The following is a 27,454-nucleotide window of genomic DNA, read 5'->3' on the forward strand; positions in this document are numbered from 1 at the left end:
TGGCCCAGACTCTGAACGTACAGTAGTGTGCAAAGGTCTCTATATTGCCAGGGTCCCTACGACTTCTGCACAGGACTGTATTTGTCAATGTGGAGTGGAGAACGAGTTTGTAAATCTGGTGGGAGCGAAGGATGTTGGGAATGGCGAGGGTGGAGTGCCGTGGGAGGGGTGTGGGAGAGGTGGTAGAGAAGGAGTGTCAGGGTCAGGGGGGGTGGGGAGGAGGAGTGTGGGTGCAGACACACCCAGCCCAGAGACATCAGACAAGGTCAGTTGATTCGAAACAATTGGTTTATTGATCATTACAGAACGTCTCTGTGGTGATTCCCGTTATGTTTTATAACTTGAAAACATTCAAAGGAAGAGACAGAAGTCTGAAATGCTGGTCTAACTTTCTGTTTACTTTAAATGAGGCACACGTATCTCAGTATCAATCAATATCTACACAAGATTGCTGAAATCTTACTTAAATATTAAATACTCAACTCTCATCCCTGCTTAACTATAAACTCCAACTCAATAGAGAATTCATCTCAATTACATACACAATATACTACATAATACAACCACTACATACAGACATCTGCAGCATAATAAATTTTACATTGTCCCATTCAGGCCTAAAGATTTAATTACTGTGGAGGATTTCTTACTCTTGTGGGGAAACATCTTTCCTGTCAAGGGGGTCACTTGGCTTGGCAGGTGAGACTTGTGGCTGTGAAATGATCTCAGGTGCTGGGGCATCCTCTGCGGTGGTTGTGGGAGTTGATTCTGAGATTGCAGGAGGAGGTTCTGACAGCAGTAACCACCTTTCTTCTTCTTCCAGTTTGTGCACCTGGACCTTGGGAAGATGCATTTAGTTCACTGGAGTATTCTCTTATTTAATCCCTCTATTGCTCCCTTTACGATCTGATTTCTCCTTTTGCTTTCTTCATCCACAACATGATCTCACAAATCCTCTGTTTTTGTATCTCCATTGACTCCTTTCTTTTTGGCCTTCCATTCATCCAGCTGGGCTTTGGTCTGTGCATTTACTTTCTCAAGCAGTTTTTTGTCTTCCTCTTGAAGTTCATGTAACAACCTTAATGCACGCAGAGTAGATTCTGGTTCTTTATACTCACAAAAGCCGAATGCTTGCAACTTTCTGGAAGCTCTTTGAACTCGCTTCCAGCTTAAAACTAAGCCACATTTCACAAGTAACTGTCTGATTAACACATTAGAAGCTCTCTCAGATATGTGGCCTACAAAAACTGTTGCAGTTGGACCACTGCTTTCATTACTTTCATAATCCCCCTGAGCAGCATGGTCCTTCCTTGGTCCAATAGAGATACAGAGGTTAGCACCAACACCTGTTTGTCCTCTGACAATGGTTCATGGTGTACAGCATGGAGACAATTGTGATGTCATCCAGTACCTTTCTTAATTCGGTTTCGGTGACTCTATTGCTGGGGATGTGGCATGCAAATGGTGGATGGATCTACAATCAAGTTGTAGTTGTCTCAGTCACTCATGTCCCCACAATGCCAGCCTTCCTTTTTTTTTACCACATACAATACCAATGCGGCTTGTTGGTTGTTGTATTTCACTGTTACAACTGTTATTCACACAGAATTTATCTTTTCTCCAGTGGAAGTTCTCAGTTGGGTATCTGTAGGCTCCAGTTTAGTATCTTTGAAAAGCCACTCAAACTCATTTTGTGGAAGAACTGAAACTGCCAAACCAGTGTCCAATTCCATTTTAATTAATTTGCCATTCACTTCTGCAGTAAGCCATATTTCTTGTCTATTGTTAGCTTTCACATTGTAAATCTCAAGGCCACACAGTCCTGTGTCACTCTCATCATTATCAGATTTTTCATCAGCAGCATGCAGTTTAGTGCTCTTTTTCAAACTGCAACTTGAATTTTTATCTTTTTCTTTTTCCTGTGCGGTCCATTTATTTTTGTCTGTCTGACATGCTCTTTGTATGTGTCCTACTTTGTTAAATGTTCTACAAGTTTCACCTTTACATCTGCATTGATCTAGTGTATATGAGCCCTGCCACAATGTACAGTAACACAATTTGTTCGGCCAGGCAGGCATCTGTCTAGCTGCTGCAATTTTGCTCACACTCACTTACATTCCAGAGTGCAACTCAATTGTGTCTCTGTCTGTGGTTTCCGTTGAAACAGGAGTTTCAACTGCTCTTTTAAATGTAAGCATAATTTAGTTAGGTGTTTTTTTTTTAATGCTTTCTTGTAAGATTCCACAAACTAAATGATCTCTCAGTGCATCATTAAGCCCAATACAGAACTGACAATGTTCAAACAATCTCTTCAATTCAGCCACGTAAGCTGAAATGGAATCCCCTTCCTTTTGATTCTGCTTATGAAACCTAAAACATTCCGCAATCAACAATGGCTTTAGTTCTAAGTGTTCCTGCATCACCTTCACAAAATCAGCAAAGCTCATTTCGGATGGCTTGGTTGGAGCAGTTAAACTTTAAAGGAAACTGTACGCCTTTAACCCCCAATGCACCCAGCAAAGTTGGTACTTATTTCTCATTATCTATTTCATTGAGCTTCCAGTCCTGCCCTTCCGGCAACCAAGTCTCACTAATGGATACAATATCATAATGCCATATGTTGATCCATGCCCTGAGCTCAACTGCCTTCCCTACAATACTTCTTGCATCAAAGTATACCCAGTTCAGGACATTAGTTGCACCATGCTCAACCTTTTGATTCCTGACTTTGTCTGAGGTCTTAACAACATCTGTCTCCACAACCTCTTCACTACCTGTTCTGGCACTGGTTCCCATCCCCCTGCAACTCTAGTTTAAATACTTCCCTCCTCTCCTCCTTCCCGTCCGACATAAGCAAACCCTCCCACCAGGATATTAATCCTCTTCCAGTTCAGGTGTAAACCATCCCTTCTGTACAGGTCCCACCTTCCCTGGAAGAGAGCCGAATGATCGATAAATCTGAAGTCCTCTCTCCTACACCAACTCCTTAGCCACATGTAAAACTGTATGATCTTCCTATTTCTGGCCTCACTAGCAGGTGGCATGGGTAGCAACCTTAGAGGTCCTATCCTTTAATTTAACACCTAACTCCCTGAACTCACTTTGGGGAATCTCATCCCTCTTCCTACCTATGTCATTGGTACCTACATGGACCATGACCTCTGGCTGCTCACTCTCCCACTTACTATGATTCTCCCATGCTCTGTACTTCACTGTACCAGAATCTGCAGTATTGTATTTTCCTGCACTTTGTACCTCATCATTCCAGCATCTGCAGTATTGTATTTTCCTCTGCCTTGTACCTCACCTTTCCAGCATCTGCAGTATTGTATTTTCCTCTGCCTTGTACCTCACCTTTCCAGAATCTGCAATATTGTATTTCTCACTTTGTATCTCAGTATTCATATCTGCGGTATTTTGCTCCTCCTGTGTCTTGTACCTCAGCTTTGCTGTATCTGCGGTATTGTGATTCTCCTTTACCTTGTCCCTCACTGTTCCAGAATTTTATTTATTTATTTATTTAGAAACACAGCACAGAACAGGCCATTCTGGCACACCAAGCCATGCCTCCCAGCACCGCACAGCAACCCCAACCTAATCACGGGACAATTTAAAATGAACAACTACCTTACCTAACCAGTTTGTCTTTGGCCAGTGGGAGGAAACCAGAGAAACCAGAAGAAACACATATATATACCAGGAGGATGTACAAACTTGTTTACAGAGGATGTCAGAATTGAACTGTGAACTCTGATGCCCTGAGCTGTAATAATGTCATGCTAACTGTGATGCTACTGTGGCACCCAATAAATAAGCCCCAGTGCCGAAACCCGGGATTGAACCAGGGACCTTCAGATCTTCAGTCTAACGCTCTCCCAAATGAGCTATTTTGGCTGATATATCTGCGGTATTGTGTTTCTCCTCTGTTTTGTACCTCACCGTTTCAGCATCTGCAGTATTATATTTCCCTGTGTTTTGTACCTCATCATTCTGGTGTCTGAAGTATTTTCCTCCTCCTGTGCCTTGTACCTCACTGTTGCTGTACCTGTTGGATTGTGGCTCTTCTTTGCATTCTATCTCACTGTTCCAGAATTTAATTTATTATATTTTATTTAGAGTTACAGCACAGAACAGGTCCTTCTGGTCCACCAAACCAACAATCCAACGATTTAACTCTAACCTAATCACAGGGCAATTTACAATGACCAATTAACCTACTAACCAGTAGGTCTTTGGACTGTGGGAGGAAACCGGAGCACCCGGAGGAAACCCATGTGCACATGGGAAGGACGTGTCCAAAGTTGCTTATGGAGGATGTCGGAATTGAACTCTGAACTCGAGATGTTAATAGTGTCCACTATACACCAACTGCTATACTACTGCGATACCCAATAAATAAGTCCCAGTGCCGAAACCCGGGATCGAACCAGGGACCTTTAGATCTTCAGTCTAACGCTCTCCCAACTGAGCTATTTCGGCTGACACAGCTGCAGTATTGTATTTCCCTGTGCTTTGTGCCTCACCATTCCAACATCTGCGGTACTGTATTGCATTTCCCATGTTTTGTACATCACCATTCTAACATCTGCAGTATTTTATTTCCCTGTGCTTTGTGCCTCTCCATTCCAACATCTGCAGTATTTTATTTCCCTGTGCTTTGTGCCTCACCATTCCATTCTGCAGTATTGTGGTTCTGCACTATGTTGTAACTCAGTATTCCAGCATCTGCAGTATTGCATTTCCCTAAACTCATTTTTCCAGCATCTGCAGTATTGTATTTCTCCTGTGCCCTGTACCTCACTGCTCAAGTACCTGCAGTTTTTTGCTTGTTCTGTGCTTTGTACCTCAATGTTCCTGCATCTGCAGTATTGTAATTCTCCTCTGATTTGTACCTCACTATTCCTGAATCTGCAGTATTGTATTCCTCGCACTTATTGTTCCAGCATTTCTTTTCCTCCATCTTCTGCTTTTAATTTTAAATATTTTAACATTTTATTTTGAGATACAGCATGAAAACAAGTCCTTTCTACCCAATTACATCCATGTGTCCAATTAAGTCTTTGGAATGTGGGAGGAAACCCGAGCATACAGGGAGCATATCTCCTTCCAATCGCAATGAATGAAAATCAACGAACTGCAGGTGTGGGAAGTCTGGGCAGAAAACAGAAATTCCACATCAGGACAGGCAGCATCTGTGGAGAGAGAAGCAGACTTAACATTTCATGGCAGGGAGCCTTCATCAGAATTGGGAAAGAGAGAGAAAAGTCAGCTTGAAGTTGCAGAGAGGCTGTGGAAAGGACGGATAGGAGAAAGGGAATATCGGTGACAGTTAAGTTCAGGCTTGTGATGGGGATAAGCGGGTGATGCTGTCACTTTGTCAATGGGCTGGAGAGCAAGAGCACGATGCAAATGTGAAAGACAGATTGGTGAAGAATGCTAAGCAGATTAGCAGAAAGGATGGGGCTTGGGGCTGTGGCAGGTCTTGCAGGTTTGGGGTGGGGACAGGGCTTGGTGGTGTGGTTGGGGTTTGCGGCTGCAGGGTAGGTGAGGTGGGGCTTGCTGCAATGATTCATTGCGATTGCAATAAGGTTAGAAGGCGGAGAACGTGAGTGACATGAAGCTGTAAAATGCAGTGCTGAGTTATCTGGCTAAATTTCACTGGGAGTTTGAGGAGACTTCGTATGACACCAAAGACTCTCACTGTAGTAATTGTACTGTGGGGAGTATTCCAACTGGTTGCATCACTTTGTGGTATGAGGGGAGGGGGCACGGCACAGGATCTGAAAAAGCTGCATAAAGTTGTAAACTCAAGGGCACTAATCTCCTAGTGTCAAGGACATCTTCAAGGAGCTGTGCCTCAAAAAGGCAGTGTTCATCATTAAGGACCCCCATCACCCAGGACATGTCCTCTTCTCATTGCCACCATCAGGGAGGGATATAGGAGCCTGAAGACACACACTCAACGATTTAGGAACAATTTCTTCCCTTCTGACATCAAATTTCTGAATGGATAATAAACCTATGAACACTACCTTATCATTTTTTGCTCTCTCTTTGCACTACTCACATTATTCTTAAAAATACATTTCTTTTTGTAATTTATATGTTTAAAATGATTATGTATTGCAATTTGCTGCTGCAAAACAATAATTTTTTACAACATTCGCCAGTGATATGAAACCTGATTCTGATGCTGCTTGATGGAGGGTTCAGCTCTGTGTTTGGTTTTGAGGTTGGGACTTTTGGGGACATTGTGGGAGGGGTGGGGGGCTGGAGAAGGGCGGGTCAATCCCAAGATTGATTGGCAGACCAGATAAGGAATAGGGTGGGCGTTAATGTGAAGAACGCTAATGGCAGGCTGGGTTTGGGACATTAACAGAGCTGTAGGTGGGACAAGGGATGGGGCTTGTTGTGAATGAGATCACAGACAGAGGGGGGAGTCCATGTGAGATGGGACATGGACAAGGCTTGGTACTAAAGTGAAAGAAGGATGGGGCTTGGGGCTGGGGGCGGGGACAGACGGGTATGGGCGGGGTTTGCCGCTGCTGGGCAGGAGGGGCGGGGCTTACGGCCGCTGGGTAGGAGGAGCGTGGCTTGGTGTCGTGGGCGGGGACAGACGGGTATGGGCGGGGTTTGCCGCTGCTGGGCAGGAGGGGCGGGGTTTGCAGCTGCAGAGTAAGGGAGAGGGGCGGGGTCCGCTGCCGCGAGGCGCCGGCGCGCATGTGCGGTTGCCGGCGCTGCTGAAGGCGGCCTGTGCAGGTGCCGGCGGCGGCGACGGTGGTGGCTTCGACATGAAGGACCGGCTCGGTGACCTGCGGGCGGTGAGTGAGTGGCGGCCGGAGACCAGAACACTCACCCCCACTCCCCCTCCACCCTGACTCCCTGACAACAGCTCCCCTTCCCGCTCGTCGGACAAACGCAGGACCGTTACCCGGGACTGGAAGGCGGAGGCCCGGCGGTCCGACCGCGGGTAGTCGCTGTTCGCCGTTCCCCCTTCTCCAACCAGCTCCAGGAGTATTGTCGTCTTTCCCACCACCCCGGGTAATGTGTCCACCTACCCTCAGGCAATGTGTCGCCCCACCCACCCATTCTCCACCGGTATTGTTGCCTTCCCTACCCCTTCCAATGTAATGTGTTCTCCTCCACCCCCCACTCCACCGGTATTGTTTTCCCCACCTCCCCTGGGTAATGTGTCCACCCACCCTCAGGCAATGTATCGCCCCACCCACCCATTCTCCAACGGTATTGTCGACTTCCCCATCCCTTCTAATGTAATGTGTCTTTCTTCTCTCCCCCACTCCACCGGGATTGTCTTCCCTATCTCCCCTGGGTAATGTGTCTACCCACCCTCAGGCAATGTATCGCCCCACCCACCCACCCATTCTCCACCGGTGCTATCTTCCCCACCTCCCCTGAGTAATATCACCCCCCCCACTCCACCGGGATTGTCTTCCCTATCTCCCCTGGGTAATGTGTCTACCCACCCTCAGGCAATGTATCGCCCCACCCACCCACCCATTCTCCACCGGTGCTATCTTCCCCACCTCCCCTGAGTAATATCACCCCCCCCACTCCACCGGGATTGTCTTCCCTAATGTAATGTGGCTCTCTTCCCCTCCCCACCCCCCATCCTCAGGCAATGTATTGTCCCATCTCCTGGGAATTATGTCTCCTTCCCTCCCCACCCGTCCTCCACCGTTTTTTTTCCGCCTTCTCCACCCTTCCCGGGTAAAGTGTCCCGGCATTCTGACCCCTGAGTAACGCATACGCGCTGTCAACCACTCCTCGGGGCGCTGTGTCCTTTCACCCACCCACACCCCCCTCACTCCCTGGAGCGTTGTTCCAATGTATTTGGCGTTGAGGAAACTGCACTGCCGTGTGGTCACTGTTGCAAGCTGGGAAGTGCAGCAGCCATTCTGTTGGACAGAACTTTGGAGTTTTACCTGGAAAGTCTTTTTCGTAAGCCCATCACCCCTACTTGAGGCATATCTGGCCAGAGTCCTCTGTCCTGGGCCAGAGTTTGATTGGTCATGTGGCCTTCACGTTCACCACACGACTTCATTCAGCTTCCAGGCGAAGACCCTTCCTCTCCCAGGGATGAGGTCTTTGAGGCTCCTGTTGGTGTTTCTGTAGCTCAGGGCTTTTACAGGATGGGGCTGTTCGCTCCATGCCCAGCCCTCCTCCTTTAACAGGCCTACTTGGGACCGTCCACCACAAAGTTACCTGGAAACAGTGCTGAGGTTCACGCTGCTCCACTGAAACACTCAGCATCTGTTTAACAAATTATGCCTTTGACGGTGAAATCTTGTCCAGAGGGCACTGATTATACCAACGAATCTATGATGTGAATTCTGTGCAGACAGTGCTGAGGTTGTTGCCACAGAACTTTGCTGAAGAGTCTGAGGTTACACGTGAATTGTGAGAGTTGTAAACCACAGTGTGGTTTTAAAGGAGTGAACTTTGTAAGCAGTCTTTTGCTTTTAGGTTTTGCAGTTGTTAGATTTCTGTCTTTTGTCTTCAAATACAGTCGATTCTGGTTAATTGGGATGCATCAGAGTGTATTTTGGCCAAATTAAGCAGCTGTTTTAATTAGCTAGAGTTCATGGAAATAGTTAAAAAGGTATAATAAAGACATGCTATCACTTAACTGAGTAACAAATTATATATTTAAGTGAAATACTGAACAAATTAGAAAACTGTGTACTACAATGCTATGAAACTGTTGGTTCCTAATAGTTATCGATGGAAATACTGAGATACATCCTAGGACACACTGGGGCACCTCACCAATGATGTAACCCAGGATCATTGAGTGTTTCAGGTCTTTCAACATCAAATGCCCTCACCCAGGTGACTCAGCCAAGGGTTGATCAGTCCCTGACTTGTGTCCCAGCAGCTCTGGTCCACGGGTCACACCTCATGATCCATAGCCATCTGCAGGCTCGCTCAGCAGTTACCATGTTGGTCTTGAGGGCGCCTCTGTATAACCCTGCAATGTCAAGGAGAGAGTAGGTTCTGCAGAGCGAGCAGCTGGCATAACCTCTACACGCCCCTCTACAGTCTCGCATTGTGCCCTCCACCCTGTCAAAGGAACTGCCCTACCAGCTCCTGCTTGAACGCCTCAATCCGGTCTTCCCAAGGCCCCCTCAGTTATACCATGACCCCCTGCTTTGAGGTTTCTCACAAAATGACTGTGTCAGGCCTCAGTAATGAGGAATTCGCCCAGTGTACGCTGCTGTGTTCTCTTGATTGACTATAAATGACCATGTCAGGCCTCAGTAATGAGGAATTCGCCCAGTGTACGCCGCCATGTTCTCTTGATTGACTATAAATGAGCAAAATCAGCGCAGACACCTAGTGCAGATATTAGGCTCCCTTCGATGATCGCATCCTCCAAATCTTCATTTTCATTGTAACATTCAAGAAAATTGTCAACACCTTCAAATTCTTAGTTCCTAACTTGTCGGAAGTAGTGAAATAATTTCATTTTCACTTCTGGCCATTTTCAAGCATCTCCAAGCCTGAATGCCTGAAACCGCAGTGAGCGAAACGGTTCTGAATTGTCTTGCTGCTTATTTCTCGCTAATTACCAGTGACAAAACACTGCTTTTTGAATGCAAGTGCCACAATTGACGCTATTTTAAAAAATATTTGCTTTAAGCGCGGTGTAGTGTCTAATGGACAATTAAGTGGATGTAACTGATGCTAGTTACAAACTGTTTGGCACCAACATTCTCCTGTTCCAATTAACAGGCATAATGTCCCAAATAAACAAAGGAAATCCTGGCTGCTTTCTCAATTAGTATTTGGTCTTTAAGAGTTGTCCCAAATAAAGTTCAAAAGCTCCAAGTGAATTTATTATCAAAGTACATACACGTCACCATGCACAACCCCGAGATTCATTTTCTTACAGGCATACTCATTAAATCCAATAATCATAATAGAATCAATGAAAGACTGCACCCAACAGGGCATCAACCAGTGTGCAAAAGAGGACAATCTGTGCAAATACAAAAGAAGATAATAAATAAGCAATAACTATCGTGAACATGAGATGAAGAGTCCTTGAAAGTGACTCCATTGGTTGTGGAAACAGTTCTGTGATGGGACAAGTGAGTTATCCCCTCTGGTTCAGGAGCCTGATGGTTGAAGGGTAATAACTGATCCTGAACTGGGTGGTGAGAGTCCTGGTACTCCTGTACATTCTTCCTGGTGGCAGCAGTAAGAAGACAGCATGTCCTGGGTGGTGGGGGTCCCTGATGATGGATGCTGCTTTCCTGTGACAGCGTTTCACGTAGATATGCTCAATGGTAGCAAGAGATTTACCCGTGATGGACTGGACCATATCCAGTACTTTTTGTAGGATTTTCTGTTCAAGAGCATTGTTGTTTCTGTACCAGGCCGTGATGCAACCAGTCAATATACTCTCCACCACGCTGTATCTCTAAATAAATAAAGGTAAAAAATAAAGACTTTGACACATTGTAGCTTCCCAGGGAAGTGTCATCAGGCGGGAGTCCAGAAGCTCAGGTTCAGATCAGATTCAGATTTATTTATCGTGTTTAATATATGAGGAGCGTTCGACTCTGAGCCTGTACTCACTGGAGTTTAAAAGAATGAGAGGAGATCTCATTGAAAGCCATCTCTTATTGAAAGGCCTGGATAGAGTGGATGTGAAGAGAACGTTTCCTGTGGTGGGGGAGTCTAGGACCAGAAGACAGCCTCAGAATAGAGGGATGTCCATTTAGAACAGAGATGAGGAATTTCTTTCGCCAAAGAGTGGTGTGTCTGTGGAATTTGTTGCCACAGGTGGCTGTGGAGGCCAAGTCTTTGGGTATTCTTAAATGAAGGTTGATGTGCTCTTTATAGTCAGGGAGTTAAAGGTTACAGGGAGATATTAGGAGGATGGTGTTGAGAGGGATAATAAAAGCCATCATTGAATGGCAGAGCAGACTCAATGGAACAAATGGCCTAATTCTGTTTCAGTGTCTTGTGGTCTTTTGATATATTGAACGATACAGTGAAATGTGTTTTTTTGTGTTAATAAGTAGCACAGCCTAAGGATGTGCTGGGGCAGCCTACAAGTGTCACCACCCATTTCAGTGCTAACACAGTGTGTCCACAATGCCCGGTAGAACAACACGAGCAACAACAGTTGACCAAGTCCCTTTACCCCTGCATGTGTGTGTGCGTGCAGCCACCCACCCATCCCTCCAACCACAACACAGACCACCTCTGGAGTCCCTGGCCCCAGACCTGCAGAGATTAAGCCTTCAGCTTCTGGACTTAATGCATTCGGCCTTTGACCTCAGGACTTGCCAATCATGTCACTTTGATGTCAGGTTGCTCCGAGAAACAACCCTTTGGTGCTTACCGCTGCAGGATTTAGAAAAAAATCTTGAATCTTGAATTCCTGAGCGAGCTAGAAGGTAAATCAGAGAGGTAGAAGATGCCATCAGAAAGTAGTGGATTTGACTCAGTCCCTTCCCACACTGAGAACATCTACATGGAGCATTGTTGTAGGAAAGCAGCATCCATCAAGGACCTCCACTGCCCAGTGCATACTCTCTTCTTGCTGCTGCTACTTTTAAAAAAATTTACTACACATTTTTAATGTTCTGTCTTTTTGCTTTAATTTGATTTATATATATATATATATATATACTTATTGTAATTTATAGTTATTTTTATGTATTGCAATGTACTGTTACGGCAAAACAGCAAATTTCACCATATATACCAGTGATGTTAAGCCTGATTCTGAGCCCTGCTGTATGAAGGCAAAGCATGCCACATGCATTCTTTACTACCGTATCTTCACCATTTCAAGTTGCTGGGTGTCAGTATCTCTGAGAATCTAACTCGGGTCCAACACTTACCCAGCTTCCTGAACATCTTCAAGAAGCAATGACTCAAAAAGACGGCGTCCATCATTAAGGACCTCCATCACCCAGGACATGCCCTCTTCACGTTGCTACCATCAAGGAGGAGGTATAAGAGCCTGAAGACCTACGTTCAATGATTTAGGAACAGTTTCTTCCCTTCTGCCATCTGAGCAGTTCATGAACGCTACCTCACTATGTTTTGTTTTTAAACTATTTTTAATATATTTATTGTAACTTGTATACTAATTTATTATGTTTAAGATGGTGGTGAATATTAGTAGCTCAGGTTGAGGCGTTTGATGCTTGGCAATTGGCTTGCAGACGTTTCATCACCAATCAGGTTGGTACCCTCAGCGCACAGTTGTTGGTGTCTCACTTGCTTTGGTCCTGATTGGCTACCCCTTCAGTTGACCTTTTAATTCTGTTGGTTCGCATTTCTTTGGCCCTTGGGGGTTCATAGTTGGCGTCTATTTCAATATGTTTGTTTATGGAGTTAGAATCCGAGCAAATGGGGGCCTATAGAAATGCAGGTGCTCCTAAAGAGACACCAACAACTGTGCACTGAGGATGTCACCTTGACTGGTGATGAAACGTCAGCAAGCTAATTGTCAAGCTCGGCGAAAACTGTAACATCAGTTTATGATGTCTTGCACTGTACTGCTGCAGCAAGACAACAAAATTGATATGTCAGTGATAATGAACCTGATTCTGATACTGTGGACTTTATAGAACATCGGGTACACTTGAGGGAAAATGTTAATACTGCACCACTTGTCCTTTATCTGAACGCTCCGTAGCAAACAACAGAAAAATCTACAACTTTTCAATGCAGCTTGGATTAATCCAGAAGAAATATTGAAGTTGGCAGTGTTTCTGAAATGTGCACTATTGTGAATTTGAACTTGGTGCATGCCGTGGTGTTTTGTGAATTGGACCTTCGTGTTGTTCGTGGCACTGGTTCAGGCCACTCTGCTAACACTGACAATAACAGTGAGAAGCAGTTGGGTGGAGAAAGTTGTGATAAGATCAGGGGAGCTTCAGAGTATTGAGTAAAGATCACAGTGTGACATTCAAACTACAGAAAGCTGTTGACTTCCACCTTGTTTTCACTCCAGCTTCTTTGAATTTAATTTCCTGTAGCCTCGACCCACAAAGCTGTCAGATAGTCCAGGAAAGTATGAATGTTTGTGGACCTGTATTGGGGCCAGGGGCGGAGCTGCTTCTGACAAGGCATCCCAGCGGACTTCCCACTACGAGTTCAAGATGAAGTTTATTGAATTGTTTATCATTCTCCAGTCCAGCACCCAAAGAGTCTTTGTGACTGTTGGCAAATGCCTGTAGATACCCTCAGCCAGCCATCAGATGTATTTCTGTTTTTCAGTTTTGGCTTCAAGCAAGCTTTCAATGATTCAATGATCTACAGTATTCAAAATTCAAAGTAAACTTATTGAAATATGTTTATATTACTGTATACAATGCTAAACGAGGTGAGAGTAGCTGGCGGGCCTCATACCCTGGTGAGATAGGGACGCGCTTGTACTAAAATGTAAAGTCAGCTCCAGCAGATGGGTGGGTGAGATCTACAGTGAGTTCCAATGCCTAAGGAAGTGGTTCTACAATGCTCTGTGGAGAGAGAAGGGCGTGACATGGCACAGAAGATGTCATGGTCATCCACTGTAACCAAGGCAGACCCCAGCCTTTCCACTTTAAAAACTCTCCCACACATCGTTGGGTATGACAGACAAACACCACAAATGTGAGATTCATTTTCTTGCAGGCATTTGTAGTAAAACAAAGAAATACAACAGAACCGATGAAAAACTACAAAGTCTAACAAGCAACCAATGTGCAAAAGAATATAAACTGTGTAAATACTAATTAAATGAATAATACTGAGCACATGAGTTGGAGAGCTTTGACAGTGAGTCTATAGGCTGTAGAATCACTTCAGAGTTGAGGTTAGTGAAGTTATCCATGCTGGTTCAAGAACCTGATAGCTGACGGGTAATAACTGTTCTTGAAACTGGTGGTGTGAGTCCTGAGGCTTCTGTACCACCTCCCTGATGGCAGCAGCAAGAAGAGAGCATGTTGTGCGTGTTGGGGGTCCCCGATCATGGATGCTGCTTTCACGTGACAATGTTCCATGTAGATGTACTCAATGATGGGGTGGGCTTTACCTGTGATGGACTGGGCTGTATCCATTACTTTTTGTAGGATTTCCTGTTCAAGGACACTGGTGTTTTCATACCAGACCATGATGCAACCGTACATCTCTACAAGTTTGTTGAAGTTTTAGCTGACACACCAAATCTGCACAAACTTCTGGGAAAGTAGAGGGGTTGCTGTGCCTTCTTTGTAAAGGCACTTGCATGCTGGTTCCCAGGGCAGATCCTCTGAAATGATGCCGAAGAATTTAAAGTTGCTGACCCTCTCCACCTCCGATCCCCTGATGAGGACTGGCTCGTGGACCTCCGGTATCTTCTTCCTGTGATCAATAATCAGCTCTGACATTGAGGGAAAGGTGGCTGGGCTGCTATGGCAGCAATCAGATTTTCAAACTCCCTCTGAAATGCTGATTCATCACTAGCTGTTGTGCTGGGACCCACACCCACACCACATTGTCCAAGTCCTGTTTTGGAAAATTGTTTTGCACCAACTGGTTAAACTTCAGAATTGGATAAATTATCACCGATATATAATTTGTGTTAAGAGCCAACACACCTGAGATTGTGCTGGAAGGTTTTGATGTTTTGGTCTTACGGAGCTTTGGTAAAGTGGTGAGGAATACGGCTAGAGTAGTGTAATACGAGGTAAAAAGTTCAAGTGCAGTTTATTGTCATCTAACTATATACATTTATATAATATAATGTATATAGAAATGAGACAACGCTTCTCCAAACCAGGGTGTAGAGCACAGTAGTACACATAACACATGATAACTTATAAAGGAAAGGATAAAATCTACAGATGAATCACACACAAATAACAAACTAGAGTGCAGAAATTAAACATTGTCAGGTACAAAACAGATTAGTCAGTGACACTGAATGTGATGTGGCAAGGAGTTCGGAAGCCTAATGGCCTGAGGGAAGCAGCTGTTTCCCATCCTGACAGTTCTTGTTTTTATGTATTTGTGTCTCCTGCCTGGTGGTAGAAAGTCAGAGGATGATGGATGGATGGGTGGGATCCTAAAGGCCTTGTGTATGCAACGCTCCTAATAAATGTCCCTGATGGATGGTGAGGAGACCCCTATGATCCTCTCAGCTGTTGCAGGGTCTTCTGGTCCAATGCTCCTGTAAAATTCAATTAAGATGGCTGTTAAGATTTTCAAATTACAGATTAAATTTATTATCAAGGTACATATATGTCACTATATACAACCCTGTGATTCATTTTCTTGTGCGCATAGTCAATAAATCTATAGAATAATAACCATAACAGAATCAATGAAAGATCTCCCAACTTGGGTGTTTAACCAAAGTGCAGAAGACAACAAACTGTGCAAATAAAGAAAGAAATAGTAATAAATAATAAATATCAAGATCATGAGATGAAGAGTCCTTGAAAGTGAGTCCGTAGGCTGTGGGAACATTTCAATGATGGGGCAAGTGAAGTTATCCCCTCTGGTTCAAGATGGTTGAGGGGTAATAACTGTTCCTGAACCTGGTGGTGTAGAACCTAAGGCTTCTGCACCACTTTCCTGGTGGTAACAGTGAGAAGAGAGCATGTCCTGGGTGGTGGAGATCTCTGATGATGGATGCTGCTCGCTTTCCTGCGATGGTGTTTCATGTAGATGTGCTCAGTGGTGGGGAGGGCTTTACCTGTGATGCACTGGCCTGTATCCACTACTTTTTGTAGGGTTTTCTTTTCAAGGGCTTTGGTGTTTCTATACCAGGCTGAGGTGCAGCAAGTTAGTTATACTCGCCACCATACGTTTGTCAAAGTTTTAGATGTCATGCCAAATCTCCACAAACTCCTAGAAGTAGAAGAGCTGCAGTACTTTCTTCATAATTGCACTTACATGCTGTGCTCAGGACAAGCCCTTCAAAATAATAACACATAGGAATTTAAAGTTAGTAACCTTCACCTTTTATCCTCCATTAAGGACTGACTCATAACCTCTGGTTTCCTTCTACTGAAGTCAATAATCAGCTCTTTGGTCTTGCTGACGTTGAGTGAAAGGTGGTTGCTGTGGCAGCTAGATTTTCAATCTCCCTCCTATATGCTGATTCATCACCATCTTTGATTCAAATTTTGGTTAAGTTTAGAAGTCCAATGCCCTTCTGCTGTGGGGCTGTACCCACTGATGGGGGAAGGCTTTGGGAGTAAATCCCAAGGAAAAATCCTGAGCTGAGGCCCCTAAGACTCCTGTGTTGAGTTCAATGCTGACTGGCAACTGCTGTGACGCCGCTGATGTCAAACTGTATTGGTCTCTGCCGTTCCAGCTGAATAGAGAGGGGGAGCCTGCTACATAGGCACCAACTTGCTCTCCATATTGTACTGCCCTGGCTTGCATATAGACAGCCAGGATGCGACATCCATGGTCGCCTCCGACTGATGAAGATCTCTCTTAGAAGTCCAACATTGAACTAGCTGAAGGTAAATCAAATTGAGCTAGAAAATATGTGCTGCCATAGCTCTTTGAGAATTTGCACAATCATTTGATGATTTTTTTGTTTCTGTCTATATGTAGTACAAAGAAAACTTTGAAGATGAAGTGACGATTACTGTGGAGAAAGATCACTTTATGGATGACTTCTTCCAGCAGGTAGGTAGTTGGTAATTGGAAGTTGCTGCATTATCGTCCCATGCACCAGATACAGTGATAAACCATTTTAATTACTACCCTCATTCCTGTTCCGACATGTCAGTCCATGGCCGCCTCTTCTGCCATGAGAAGCAACTCCTCATACGTAGCCTCTAACCAGATGGCATGAACATTAATTTCTCAACTTCCGGTGATTTTTCTCCTTCCCTTTTCTCTTCATTTCCCCACTCTGGCCTCTTACCTCTTCCCCTCACGTGCTTATCACTTCCCCCTGGTGCCCCCCTTCCCTTTCTCCCATGGTCCACTCTCCTCTCCAATCAGATTTCTTTTTCACCAACCCTTTACATTTTTCAGTTATCACCTCCCAGCTTCTTACTTCATCCCCCCCTCCTCCACCCACCTGGCTTCGCCTGTCATCTTCCAGCTTGTCCTCCTTCCCCTCCCCCCTCCTCCACCTTATTCTGGCATCCTTCCCTTTCCCTTCCATTCCTGATGAAGGGTCTCAGCCCGAAATGTCGACTGCTTATTCATCTCCATAGATGCTGTCTGGCCTGCTGAGCTCCTCCAGCATTTTGTATGTGTTGCTCTGATTTCCAGCATCTGCAGAATCTCTTATGTTTATTACTAATTATTTTGGTTTACTCAATAAGTGGAATTACTGTAGATGGAAATACTGGAGACAAGAATTCTCAGTGCAAAGCCCATGAATCAACTGCTTCATATCAGAGTGTGCTCTCCACCATCTTATTTATTTTCCAGAAAACTAATTAGTCGACTGCTCGTACATCTTATTGATGCTTTCAAACTGCAATGTAAGTCTGTACTTCAATGACAGAACTAATTTCTGTTGGAGGGGATAAACAGTTGAGGTTTCGGGCCGAGACCCTTAATCAGGACTGGAAAGGAAGGAGCCACAGCTAGAAAACTAAACTCTCTTCACTCCTCTCCCAACTTCACAGTCTGGCTTTTGTCCCCATCCTCTCCATTCCTGAAGAAGGATCTGGGTCCCAAAACATCAACTGTTTATTCATTTCCATAGATGCTGTCCTGCTGAGTTCCTCCAGTATTTTGTGTGTGTCACTCTGGATTTCCAGCATCTGCAGAATTTCATGTGTTTATGATAGAGGCTGAGCAGAACGGTAGCTGAGAGGAACCATGCATGAACATGCAGTCTAGTTGTTTCTGTAACTCTGTGCCCTTTGCTTCACACGTGAGCACAGTCCGTAATTAGAGACTGGGTTGATTTTGCAGGTTGAGGAGATCCGAGGATGTATCGATCACATCTCTGACGACGTGGAAGAAGTGAAGAAGAAGCATAGCATCATCCTATCAGCGCCCAACCCTGATGGCAGTGAGTATTGGCCTGAAATGGTTAAGAGCTAATGTTGTATCAAAGTTCTGCTTGGAGATTAACACTGACGTCATGTGTGCTGGAAGCCAGAGCGATGAAAATCTGTTTGGAATTAGCAAGTGTGCTGAAGGGGCTTAACCAGTGCCTTCCCATAATTCAGAAGGAAATGTCGGCTGCTCACTGTCTTAATGGTCCACACACCCACCTCCACTCTCTGCTTTAAAATAGACTTACCAGTTCTAACAAAGGGTCTCAGCTCGAAGCATCAACTGTTTATTCCCCTCCATAGATGCGGCCTGACATCCTGAGTTGCTCCAGCAGTTTGTGTATGTTGCCCTGGAGTTCCAGCATCTGTAGAATCTCGTGTTTATTACTAATTATTTCATTTTATTCGTTAAGTGGAATTCCATCTCCAAGTTGATAGTATTCATGAAAACACTTGAAACAAGAATTAGTCATAGTCATAGAAATGTACGACACAGAGAAAGGCCCTTTGGCCCATCTATCTCGTTCATGCTGAACCATTTACAATGCCTGCTCCCATCGATCTACACAGTGACCACAGCCCTCCATACCCTTACTATCCATGTACCTATCCAGACTTCCCTTAAATGTGGAAATTGAGCTTGCATGCACCACAAGAATTCTCAGCTCAAAGCCCTTGAATCAACTGCTTCATATCAGACGGTGCTTTCCACCATCTCATTTATTTTCCAGAAAACTCTTTAATCCACTGCTCTATCTTACTGATGGTTTCACACTGCAATGCAAATCTGTACTTCAGTGACAGAACTAATTTCTGTTAAAGGCACATAAGCAGTTGGTGCTTTAGGCCGAGACCCTCCATCAGGACAGGAAAGGAGCCAGTAGTTCACGCCCCCACCACTCCCCTCCCACCTCTTACATCCCCAAATACTTTGCCCCCTGCCCCCTGGTATTAGCAATTTTCAGTTTGGCTGGAAAAGTCTCTGACTGTCCACTTGACCCATATCTCTTACCGTCTTGTATACCTCTGCTCCTCTTTCACTTCAAAGAGAAAGCCCTGGCTCACTCAACCTGCCCTCAGTTGGCATCCTGGTAAATCTCCTCTGCACCTTCTTGAAAGCTTCCACATCCTTCCTATAATGAGGGCAACCAGAACTGAACACGATACTCCAAATGTGGTCTAACCAGGGTTTTATGGAGCGGCAAGATTACTTAACAGCTTTTGAACTCAATCCCCCAACGTGAAGGCCAATATACCATACGCTGCCTTAAGCACCCTATCAATTTGCTTGGCAACTTCGAGGCAATGTCCTAGCACGGGAATAGTATTACACTATTGTGCCATTCCCGTGGAACAAAGGCAGATAAGTGGGTTAAAGTACAGATCAGGAGTAGTCAAAGTGAATGGAAGAACGGCTACTGGTGGCTGTGACTGCTCCCGTCCACGTTCAGTCTGTTCACGAACTGAGGAGCTGTTCATGTGTCCAGGCGCTCTGTTCTGGTAAAGTAGAGAGTGTAGATTGTCCAGAAAATATAATGTGATGAATTAATCACTTAAGTTGGTTTATTATTGTCACATGTACCAAGGTACAGTGAAAATCTTCTGCAAGTAGTCCATATAGAATGGGCTGAATGGTCTGATTCTGTTCCTTTGTCTATAGTTTTACTAGGTTTTTGATTAGATACAAGAGATGCAGATGCTGGAAATCTAGAGCAATACAAAAAATATGCTGAAGGAGCTCAGAAGGTCAGGCAGCATCTGTGGAAAAGAATAAACAGTCAACGGTTTTGGCCGAGGCCTTCCATCAGGATTGGAAAATTAGATGAGAAGTCAGAGTAGGGTCAGGGAGGGGAGAAAGGTGATAGGTGAAACTAGGAGGGGGGATGGGTGAAGTCGACTGGTAAAAAAAAGATGAAGGGCTGGAGGAGGGGGAATCTGATAGGAGAGGACAGAAGACCATGGAAGAAAAGGAAGAGGGAGGAGTGCCAGAGGGAGGTGATGGGAAGGTAAGGTGATAAAGTGAGAGAGGGAAATGTGAATGGTGAAGGAGAGGAGGGTGGAGCATGGACTGACGTAGGAACGGGAAGTAGAATTGAAATGGGTGGCCACAAGGAAATCCCTCTTTTTGTGGCGGATGGAATAAAGCGGCACCCAACATAGTCCACTTTGTTAAGCACCTTCCCTCCGTCCGCCACAAAAAGCAGGATTCCCCAGTGGCCACCTAATTTCCTCAAATTAATTCTGCTCCTGTGTCTTATGGTCTTATTATTTCTTCACATCAGTGTGTTATGGTTGTACAAGGAAAAATTAAGGCATCCGTTGGTCTTGCGAGACCATGGATCTGCGCCTGGAAAATCTTCACTCTCCAGGGCACAGGCCTGGGCAAGGTTGTATGGAAGACCGCAGTTGCCCATGCTGCAAGTCTCCCCTCTCCACGACACCAATGTTGTCCAAGGGAAGGGCATTAGGATCCATACAGCTTGGCACCAGTGTCGTCGCAGAGCAATGTGTGATTAAGTGCCTTACTCAAGGACACAACACATGTTGCCTCGGCTGGGGCTCGAACTCACGACCTTTGGGTTGCTAGTCCAATGTCTTAACCACTTGGCCACGTGCCCACACAATACAATGCAGAATAAAGTGTTACAGTTACAGTGGAAGTGCAGGCAATAAGGTGCAAGATCATAATTAAGTATGATCTTTTCGTACGAGGGTCTGATAACCAGGATCGAAGCTGTACATGGTTTCAGGCTTTTGTATTTTCCGCCCCGTGGGAGGGAGGACAGAGAATGTCTGGGATGTGTAGCATCTCTGATTATGTTGTTGAGAGCCTTAAAAAATCTGACACACTGGGGATCAATTTACATGCAACAGTAACTATGAAATCCTCGCATCTACAAACAGAACTCTCAAGTTTCAGCTGAGTTTTCATTCGGAAATTGTGAATGGCATTTTGCCTTGAACTCTTGGCATTAAAAGAGCTTCTGTCTTCCAACATTGTAATTTGCTTCATATTAAAGTCAAATGCATTTATTATCAAAATATCTATGTAGTATACAGAGATTTGTCTTTCCACAGACAGCCATGAAATAAAAAAAATGGTACCCAGGCAAAGAAAAACATCAAGCACCCAGCACACATAAAGAACAAATCATGGGAACAACACAAAAAATGTGAAAAACGCAGAATATAAAACATCAAACCACAAAGTCAATGGAACAGTCCAAGAATGTTCAATTCAAACCAGTGTGTCATTCGTGGACTGCAGACCGCAGAGCCGGTCTGCCCCGATCAGAATTGCTACAAAACAGCAACAAAGGAGAAACCAGAAACACATAACGTGAACAACAGAGTCCAATCCGCAGACCGCAGTGATTAAACCTTGCCCAAGACCCAACACTCCGGCACCGTCCTCCGGCAGTACTGAGTGAGAGGGAGAGACCAATCGAATATAGGCACCTTCCTCCTGGAGCAGTAAATGAGAGAGAGAGAGACGGATAGACAGTTAGGGACCTTCCACCAGGAGCAGTGAGTGAGAGGGACAGTCGCAGGCAGACAGCACTGAACACTCGCTCGGCTTCCACTCTCATCCCCATTGAATTCAGTCTTCCTTGACACTTTAATTGGTGAGAAATGGTGTCGATCATGGGCTTGCACCCCATCTCCAAGCTTCTTTGCTTCCAGGTGGTACATGTCTCTTGAAGCTTCACTGTAGCCCCTCAGATTCAACAAAGTGCCAGATTAATTGGCCTGAAAACACACCATCAAAATATAGATCAACAGTTTCCAACTTTTCACCCAGAGAGTTGTGGATCTGTGGAATGCTCTGCCTCAGAAGGCAGTGGAGCCCAATTCTCTGGATGCTTTCAAGAAAGAGTTAGATAGAGCTCTTAAAGATAGTGGAGTCAAGGGATATGGGGAAAAGGCAGGAGCGGGGTGCTGATTGTGGATGATCAGCCATGATCACAGTGAATGGCAGTGCTGGCTCAAAGGGCCGAATGGCCTACTCCTGCACCTATTGTCTATAGTAGCAGAATTATCTTTGAAAGAAGTAAAAGTAGTTTTATGAACACTCTGCAAGATGTCACCGTTGGTTGCGTTGTTGGCTGGCGCCATCTGTCTTGGTGTCCGTGGAGGGGAGGCTGGTTTCTAAAACGTGTCTCTGCGGTTTCTTGCTGTCTCAAGCAGAGCAGTTGCTATACCATGCCTTGATGCATCTGAATAGGATGCTTTCTGTAGTTCGTTTGTTTGTTATGTGATCATGGTCTTTCCATGATTATGATTGTTCTTGGCAAATCTTTCTACAGAAGTGGTTTGCCATTGCCTTCTGGGCAGTGTCTTTACAAGACGGGTGACCGCAGCCATTATCAATACTCTTCAAAGATTGTCCGCCTGGTGTCAGTGGTCACATGACCAGGACTTGTGATCTGCACCAGCTGCTCAAACGACCATCACCACCTGCTCCCATGGTCACCTGACCCTGATTGCTGGTGGGGGTGGAGGGGGGGCTAAGTAGGGGCTACACCTTGCCCAAGGGTGACCTGCAGGCCAGTGGAGGAAAGGAGTACCTTACATCTCCTGTGGTAGAGATGTATCTCCACCCCGCCACCCCAAACTTTCTGTAATGCATCGATTTAAAAATTGGTGAGAATCGAAGGAGACGTACCAAATTACTTCAGAGATTACTTGAGGATGTAGAGGCATTGGTGAGCCTTGACTGTGGTGTCTACGTAGTTGGACCAGGGCAGGCTGTTGGTGATGTTCACAGCAATGAACATGAAGTTCTCAACTCTCTCTACCTCAGCACTGTTGTAGACCAGAGAACCCACCTCCTTCTGAAGTCAATGACCAGCTCTTTTGTTTTCATGACATTGAGTATAAAGGTTGTCATCGTGACGATGTGTCACTAAGCTCGCTATCTCTTTCCTGTGCTCTGACTCATCGTTATTTGATATGTGATCCACTATAGTGGTATCATATGCAAATCAGGGTTTACCAATCTGGGGTCCCTGGACCCCTTGCTTAATAGTATTGGTTCATGGCATAAAAAAAGCTGGGAACCTCTGTATGTGGAAGGAGTTAACACAGAACCTTGCCATGTGTTTGTTAGTGCACAGGTTCCTTTCTCCAGAGCACCAGGTGAGTTTGGGTTTGGAGCTGGGTGTACAGACACATTGCAGGTCCTCGTACTTCCCCCACTGTGTGAGTGAGCTGTGGATCATGGAGAGTGTGTGGATGCTGTGGCCTGGAAGTGGTATCTGTGTTACAAAATAGACAAAGTTCGAAGTCAATTTTATTATCAAAGTACGTTCAAAGGTCCAATTTAATGTCAGAGAAATGTATACAATATACATCCTGAAATGCTTTTTCTTCGCAAACATCCTCGAAAACAGAGAAGTGCCCCAAGGAATAAATGACAGTTAAACATGAGAACCCCAAAGTCCCCCCCAACTCCCCCCCCATGTGTAGGCGGTAGCAACCAACAATCCCCTCTCCCCCCCACCAGCAAAAAACAGGTACATCGGTACCGTCACCGAGCCTAAGCAATAGCAAAGACAAAGACCAAAGTTACCGCAAAGGCTTTCATTAAACATTAAACAAACCACAGGTTCTCTCTTTCCCTGGCAAGGGGAGGGAGGTGTCCCCCATTTTCACAGTGAGCAGGAGACATAACAACCCGCTGGTTTACAATGTTAAAAGTCTGTTTTGTCACTCTTTTCGAGCTCTGTGTCCAAAGATTGCAAAGACCTCGGGTCTTCAGGCCCACAGCGAAAGGTTTTCCGGCCTCCCCGACGACACACGAGTCTTGTGCCGTGACACTGACCCTCGATCTGCCAGTCTCCAGAGCCCTGAGATCTTAGGCTTCCAAACACGAGCGAGACTCTCAGGCCAAACCCTTGGCATGTCGAATAACGGCCAGTTGTGGAACCCCAAGAACGGGTCCCATTCCTGCAAAGAACCAAAGCCTGTGTGTAACTCCAGGACAGGGTCTTCAAAAGAACCTTGAAAGGGAAAAATAAAGATATTAATGGTGGAGATAGAGCTGTTTCAGAAGGTACAAGCAAAGGAGTCGCCGTTAGGTGCCATTAACCCTCCAAAGCGTGCTGCATATGTCACCATATACAACCCTGAGATTCATTTTCTTGTGGGCATACTCAATAAATCCAAAAACCACAGTACAAATGAAAGACCGCTCCAACTTCGGAGTTCAACCGGTGTGCAAAAGAAAGAAATAATAGATAATCGATAAGTACCAAGAACATGAGATGAATCCTTGAAAGTGAGTCCATTGGTTGTGGGAACATTTAAATGATGGGGCAAATGTGTGAAGTTTTCCTGTTTAACTTGAACATGGAGGAATACAAGGTACTTCTCTGTATAAGGATTGAATGTGCAGTTTAACGTGAGGAACAGGAGCAGTGCTGGACCATTCAGCCCCTCAAGGCTGCTGTGCATTCCACAAGACCAAGGCTGAGCTTCTTCACATTTCCATGTTCTAATCCCTCTGGCATCTTACTCTCTCAAGCCCTTCAACTCCAGCCTGGTTATCCTGTGACTCACCTGTACTGGCGGGTGAACTATATACTTCATTGTCGCCAAACAATTGATACTAGAGCATACAATCATCACAGTGATATTTGATTCTGTGTTTCCTGCTCCCTGGATTACAAATCGATAGTAAATATTAAACATTTAAATTATAAATCATAAATAGAAAATAGAAAAATGGAAAGTAAGGTAGTGCAAAAAAAACCTGGAGACAGGTCCTGATATTTGGAGGGTACGGCCCAGATCCAGGTCAGGATCCATTCAGCAGTCTTATCACAGTTGGAAAGAAGCTGTTCCCAAATCTGGTCGTACGAGCCTTCCAGCTCCTGAGCCTTCTCCCGGATGGAAGAGGGACGAAAAGTGTGTTGGCTGGGTGGGTCGTGTCCTTGATTATCCTGGCAGCACTGCTCTGACAGCGTGCGGTGTAAAGTGAGTCCAAGGATGGAAGATTGGTTTGTGTGACGTGCTGTGCTGTGTTCACGATCTTCTGCAGCTTCTTCTGGTCTTGGACAGGACAACTTCCATACCAGGTTGTGAAGCATCCTAGAAGAATACTTTCTACGGTGCATCTATAAAAATTAGTGAGGGTTTTAGGGGATGGGCCAAATTTCTTCAGTTTTCTCAGGAAGTAAAGGTGCTGGTGGGCCTTCTTGGCAGTGGACTCTGCTTGGTTGGACCAAGTCAGGTCATTTGTGATATTGACCGTGAGAAACTTAAAGCTTTTGACCTGTTCCACTTGCGCACAACCAATGTAAATTGGGTTGTGCGGTCCGCTACTCTTTCTGAAGTCAACAACCAATTCCTTCGTCTTGCTGACATTGAGGGATAGGTTATTGTCTACAGTGACCAAGTAGCTCTACTTCCATCCTGCTTTTGCACAGTGGAGTCTAAAGGTACTGAAATTGGCCAATCCAGAGCCTTAATTTCTAGACTACCTTTGCCTTTCTCCATAACTAGCTTTGAGATTTCAAGCTGTAGCTGCTACCTCTGAAATAATCTCCCAATGACAATTTATCAACTTGTCTGGCTGTGTTCCTGTGACGAACTCAAGCCCAGCTTCAATATAATTGTCTACTTATAGCTCAAACGTGCTTGAACATAGAATAGTGTGGGCCCTTTGACCCACAATGTTACCTTCTCTAAGATCAATATGACCCTTCCCCGCCCCCCACATAGCCCTCCATTTTTCTATCATCCATGTGCCTGTCTAAGAGTCTGTTAAATGCAGCTAATGTATCTGCCCCTACCACCACACTTGGCAGAGCGCCACCCAGCAACCCCCAATTTAACCCTAGCCTGGAGAGAAAATTCAAAAATCCGAGGTGCAAAGGGACTTGGGAGCCCTTGTGCAGGATTCGCTAAAGATTAATTTGCAGGTTGAGTTGGTGGTGAGGAAGGCAAATGCAATGTTAGCATTCATTTTGAGGGAACTAGGACATAAAAGCAAGGATGTGATGTTGAGGCTTTAGAAAGCACTAGTGAGCCCTCGTGGAGTATTGAGAGTCATTTTGGGCGCCTTATCTAAGAAAGGGTGTGTTGATATTGGAGAGGTTTCAAAGGAGGTTCACAAAAATGATTGGGATTGAAGGGCTTATCATATGAACGTTTGATGGCTATGGGCCTGTATTCACTGGAATTCAGAAGAATGAGGGGTGACCTTATTGAAACCGAGCGGATGTTGAAAGGCCTTGATACAGTGGATGTGGAGAGGATATTTCCTATGGTGGGGGAGTCTTAAGACCAGAGCGCACAGCTTCAGAATAGATGGATGTCCTCAGAGATGAGGAGGAATTTCTTTAACCAGATTGGTGAATCTGCAATTGGCACAGGCCGCTATGGAAGCCAAGTCATTGGGTATATTTAAGGCAGAGATCGATGGGTTCTTGATTACAAACACGAGAAAATATGCAGATGCTGGAAATCCAAGCAACATGCACAAAATGCTGGAGGAACTCAGTAAGCCAGGCACTATCTATGGAAAAGTAAACAGTTAACTTTTCAGGCTGAGACCCTCCATCAGGACTGGAAAAAAAGATGACAAAGAGTAAGAAGATGGGGGAGGGGAGGAAGAAGTACAAGGTGATAGGTGAAACTGGGAGAGGGATTAGTCAAGGCATGAAGGGATATGGAGAGAAGGCAGGAGATTTGGGCTGAGAGGGAATATGGATCAACCATAATAAAATGGCAGAGCAGACTCGATGGACCAAATTGCCTAGTTCTGCTTTGATATCTTATGGTCTTAATGTCTAATCACAGGACAATTTACAACGACCAGTTTACCTACTAACCGGTACACCTTTGGACTGTGAGGAAACTGGAGCAGCCAGAGGAAACCCATGTGTTCCATGGGGAGGTCATAGACTCCTTACAGATTACCTTAGAATTGAACTCTGAACTCTTGACACCCTGTGTTATGGTGGTGTCGTGTTAACCACAATGCTACTGGGCGCCCTCATCTTCTCCTCTTATACATCTTGTAACCTCAATTGAGTCATCTCTCATCCTCCTTCACTCCAAAGAGAAAAGCCATAGCTCACACAACGTTTCCTCATTAAAAAAAAGTTCCCTAATCCAGAATTAGACACTTTTTTTAAAGAAACTCCACACCTCCTCCCCACCCCACTGAGCCTTTCACACTGAAGCAGTTCCAGTTCAAATTGAGGAAGTTGAAATCCACAGTGGTATTATTAGCCCTTGATGTACAGTGTGAGATCTGAAATAACTGTTTCCTGTTTTGTCCTTCAATACAGTCGTCAAAAAATCAATCGGGTATACATTCCAGGAACTTATCCTCTGTTAGCACTAATTTGACTGACCTGATGGGTTAAAGCGCAATGCGTACTGTTGCGTGCACCTCTTGTCTCTCCTCGTTTACAATATGATCTCCTGTTTGGTGATCTATAAATAACTCCCGC

The 27,454-nt window shown here is 45.0% G+C and overlaps 1 protein-coding gene and 1 non-coding gene across 4 annotated transcripts in view; one reads left to right on the plus strand and one right to left on the minus strand.

Moving 5' to 3' along the window:
* Positions 1 to 4,406: 4,406 nt before the first annotated feature.
* Positions 4,407 to 4,479, minus strand: trnaf-gaa (transfer RNA phenylalanine (anticodon GAA)). Its single transcript has one exon. It is a non-coding gene; the product is annotated as a tRNA-Phe (tRNA).
* A 2,227-nt stretch (positions 4,480 to 6,706) lies between these two features.
* stx2b (syntaxin 2b) overlaps positions 6,707 to 27,454 on the plus strand; it is an 87,043-nt gene continuing 66,295 nt past the window's right edge. Inside the window, exons 1-4 of one of the 3 annotated variants that reach the window (XM_063074053.1) lie at positions 6,806 to 6,821; positions 16,331 to 16,484; positions 16,579 to 16,653; positions 17,905 to 18,004. In XM_063074053.1, coding sequence (XP_062930123.1) covers positions 16,633 to 16,653; positions 17,905 to 18,004 — 121 coding nt within the window. In that variant the 5' untranslated portion in view covers positions 6,806 to 6,821; positions 16,331 to 16,484; positions 16,579 to 16,632. Of the gene's footprint in view, positions 6,822 to 6,854; positions 7,042 to 16,330; positions 16,485 to 16,578; positions 16,654 to 17,904; positions 18,005 to 27,454 lie in introns of those variants that run through there. The other 2 variants (XM_063074052.1, XM_063074054.1) reach the window with 2 other exon arrangements.

This window comes from Mobula hypostoma, chromosome 21 (assembly GCF_963921235.1).
Source record: "Mobula hypostoma chromosome 21, sMobHyp1.1, whole genome shotgun sequence".
Taxonomy (NCBI): Eukaryota; Metazoa; Chordata; class Chondrichthyes; order Myliobatiformes; family Myliobatidae; genus Mobula; species Mobula hypostoma.